This window comes from Pongo pygmaeus, chromosome 4 (assembly GCF_028885625.2).
Source record: "Pongo pygmaeus isolate AG05252 chromosome 4, NHGRI_mPonPyg2-v2.0_pri, whole genome shotgun sequence".
Classification (NCBI taxonomy): Eukaryota; Metazoa; Chordata; class Mammalia; order Primates; family Hominidae; genus Pongo; species Pongo pygmaeus.
The window spans coordinates 75,334,216-75,337,705 of record NC_072377.2 but is presented as its reverse complement, the minus strand read 5'-3'; the positions used below and the strand labels follow the sequence as shown (position 1 = coordinate 75,337,705).

General features: G+C 46.5%; 1 protein-coding gene across 1 annotated transcript; it reads right to left on the bottom strand.

Moving 5' to 3' along the window:
* Positions 1–1,374: 1,374 nt before the first annotated feature.
* CARTPT (CART prepropeptide) lies at positions 1,375–3,256 on the bottom strand. Its single transcript, XM_054489900.2, has 3 exons — positions 2,967–3,256; positions 2,456–2,539; positions 1,375–1,912 (listed from the first exon to the last, which is right to left on the bottom strand). The coding sequence occupies exons 1-3, from the start codon at positions 3,123–3,125 to the stop codon at positions 1,805–1,807; spliced, it is 351 nt and encodes a 116-aa protein (XP_054345875.1). The 5' UTR covers positions 3,126–3,256; the 3' UTR covers positions 1,375–1,804.
* Between the last annotated feature and the right edge of the window lie 234 nt (positions 3,257–3,490).

Sequence of the window (3,490 nt, the reverse complement as noted above, 5' to 3'; positions counted from 1 at the left end):
GGATCACTTGAGCCTGGGAGATCGAAGCTGCAGTGAGCCATAATTGTGCCACTGCACTTCAGCCTGGGTGACAGAGTGAGACCCTGTCTCAAAAAAAAACAAAAGAAACAAGCAAAAATACCACATTCTAATCACATATAGGCTTGTGTAGGGGAATTCAAATGGAAGCACAGCCCCAAAAAATACGCCTTGGCCCCCAGTGAGCAATTTTTATTAAAGAAAGATGTGCTTTCTGGGGAATTCAATGCCCAGTCTGTTGATTGCCTAAGTGACATGGAGAAAAAGGACAAATCTTTGGAGTCAAAGGGATTAAAGCTAAAATTATTATTTAAGATTGTATGATGTAGGCAAATTCCATAATTCTCTTGCCCTCTGTTTTCTACTCTGAAAAATAGTAATAATATCTATCTTGCAAGATTAGGCATGCTAATAATAATAATCACACTGCAAATGGTAACTGTGTATAAGAATATTTTGTATCAGAAAACTCCCTATGAAGCCATGGAGGGGCTTTATTTTTCAATTCTGCTCTTATGCAAGTGCCTCTTGAGTTTGGATTAGGAAGCTGTTAACATTTGTTTCTCTCATGATGCTGCTGCTTAGATGTTACTTAGTCTGGTTTAAACCCTTGGAAATGTGACCTCAAATAAGCACTCAGAAATATTTAAAGGCTACTTAACTTTACATTTAGTATGTTTTAATTTCTTGAGTTGGATTCTCACCTCCTCCAATTTTTGTTTGTTCCCCTCAAAACTATTTTCTGAAACGACTCTTTCTTCTGGAATAGAGAATTTTTCCAAGAGTGTGAATTTGCTTGTGGGAATGAATGGGTCTTATAACCTTAGAGCCTTTAGACAAATAACAACCCTAAACAGCCCATATCTTTAAATCAATATATATTTTCTAATAAGGGAGTTGTCAAAAAAAATTTCTAATTTTTCAAATTGCTTTTAATGTGACTAAAACATGAAACAGTTTATATTTTATTGGTCTCACTGTTTAAAGTAAAGGGTCTGGCTAAAGGTTTTAATAAACAAAATCATATCACCTCAACTCCAACCATCTCCATCTCATTCATCTCTCTCTCTTTCTTTCTCTTTCTCTCTCTCTCTTTCTCTCTCTCTCTCTCTCTCTCTCACACACACACACACACACACACATACACACCCCACATCGCTGCAATCAAAGAAAAATAGAGTATACTAAAACTGGCTTGGCAAACTCCTAATTAACGATCAAAACTCCCTGGCGCTAAGGTGCTATTCTCCCAATAGGCTGCTATTTTAAAAATATTTCTCTTTGAAAACAACAGCATGATTAATCTCACCATTTCCACTTAAATTACTTATATGGAAACAACAATGCATTATGGGCAATTATTAAAAACATTTTATTATATATAATTTGTACATGCTTCAATTTGTGTCACATAGGGTGATTTATTTTCCAGGTTATAATGACATCTACCAAGATTAGCTAGATCTAATTTTCATTCTGCCATGCCACACACAAAAATACAATTTTCAAAGCAAAGCTTCCCTTCTTTACACAAATGTACACAAGAGTTTATCAGACAAATAAAATAAGAATACTTCACACGCTTATCAACACCATACAAGGCATTATTCTTCACACAGTAACATCTAATGTGTTCTTTTATTTTTGAAACAGCAGGAAAAGAGCCCTTTCCCTTCAGAGGAAAATAAAACTTTATCTGTTGCTTAAGCCAAACTTCAGGAATGAAGGTGTGGTCCTCCGGGGAAAGTAGAGGGATGGGGATGTATGGAGGAGAATGGACGCCCCTTCATAAGCACTTCAGGAGGAAGGAATTGCAGGAGGTTCCTCGGGGACAGTCACACAGCTTCCCGATCCTTGCCCCTTTCCTCACTGCACACTGCTCACCGGCGTCACACTGCAAACAACAAAATGTGTGGTCATCGAGTATGAACAAACCCAGGCTCCCAACAGGCAAGTCTCACAGTCAACGCAATTTCTGTCTCTTGAAAGGAGCAATTGGACCCCATCACCATCCCAGGAGGTCTACGTACAGTCAGGTCTGAAACAAGGAGCCTTGTGCTTATAACTTCAGTGAGAGTACATTTTTTAAAGAAACTTACATTATTAGTTTTATCCTAGTTTCTTCCACATTTAGGTGGCGAGGGTTGGAGGGCGAGGGAAGGGGAGCATCACATTTGCTGGCTCCTTTTCTTGCCCACTCAGAGGGGAAAAAATCAGACCTTTTTCCTGAGCAACAAACAATAGACTTACACTTACTTACAACCCCTATTCCTGCTTTCCCATTTCCTCACCCGGGAAGGAAGAAGGAGTCCAGGAATCCTGCAAGCCCATTACCTAAGTTATTTAGCCACATCCTGCGGAGAAGATTGTGTGTACGATTCAAGGCGGTGTACTTTCTCTTGGAAAAACACGGGAAGGGAGTGACCACAAACCTTACCATGGGGACTTGGCCATACTTCTTCTCATAGATGGGAATACGTTTACTCTTGAGCTTCTTCAAGACTTCCTGCAGCGCTTCGATCTGCAACACACCGCCCCGGAGCCTGAAGTTGCCGCCTTGGCTGCGAGCCCAGCCCAGGTGCGCACTTCCAGCCCTAGTTATAAGGAGCTCCGGACCCACACGCATTCTGCGGTGGGACTCTGCGGACACAAGGCATGGTCGAGGGGTGGAAACTTAGCGGGAGCTGTCCCAGGTACTGACCGCGGGCCTCTGAGCCGCTGGGGCTCCTGTTGCTCGGAGGGGCCGGGATGAGGGATTCGCTCAACAGACTGCCAGGAGCCCGTGGGCTCGAGACGCTCTTAGGATGGCAGCGGGTGCCTGGGCGTTGCGCTCAGCTCCCCGCGCCCTGACTCTGGGAATAGGGGTGGGGGTGGGGAGAGGAGGGAGGCGTGCAAAGGAAGGGAGAGCGCGACAGCTCAAGGGGGTCGGGAGCGAGGGGAATACGGACCAGCTCCTTCTCGTGGGAGGCATCATCCACGGCAGAGTAGATGTCCAGGGCTCGGGGCTGGAGCTCGGCGTCCTCCTGGGCACGGGTACCCAACAGAGGTAGCATCAGCAGCAGGGCGGCGCCCAGGAGGGGCAGCAGCCGCACGCGGGAGCTCTCCATGGTTCTGAAACTCTTCGTTGCTGGGGCACCCCGCGCTCCCACGTTTTATAGTGAGCCCGAGCCCCCGTGCAGGAAAGAGGGAGGAGGCGAAGAAGGAAGGGGGTGTGGAGGAGGGCCCGGGTCAACCATCTGTAGGCAGCGCTCCGCCGGCGCTTGACGTCAATGCCCGCCGGGCTCCAGGCGCCTGGGAACGAGGCTCTGCGCACAGATGGGCTAGAGCGCAGAGAACAAGACCCTGCGCCCCCAAATGCTGTCAGCCTCACGGCAAGGGATGCTCCCCGAGGGGCCTGAGCTGAAGCCGAGGGGCTAGAGGTGAGGCACGGAAAGCAGGAGGGGCCTAGGAAATGGAAAATGCCTTCGGGTCA

Bases quoted from the DNA above. Each gene is read 5' to 3' on its own strand.
- CARTPT (XM_054489900.2), bottom strand. From the start codon at position 3,125: ATGGAGAGCTCCCGCGTGCGGCTGCTGCCCCTCCTGGGCGCCGCCCTG. The intron at 2,540-2,966 runs GTCCGTATTCCC...GGTGTGTTGCAG, and splicing joins CCTCCCACGAGAAGGAGCTG to ATCGAAGCGCTGCAGGAAGT. The intron at 1,913-2,455 runs GTAAGGTTTGTG...TGTTGTTTGCAG, and splicing joins AGTATGGCCAAGTCCCCATG to TGTGACGCCGGTGAGCAGTG.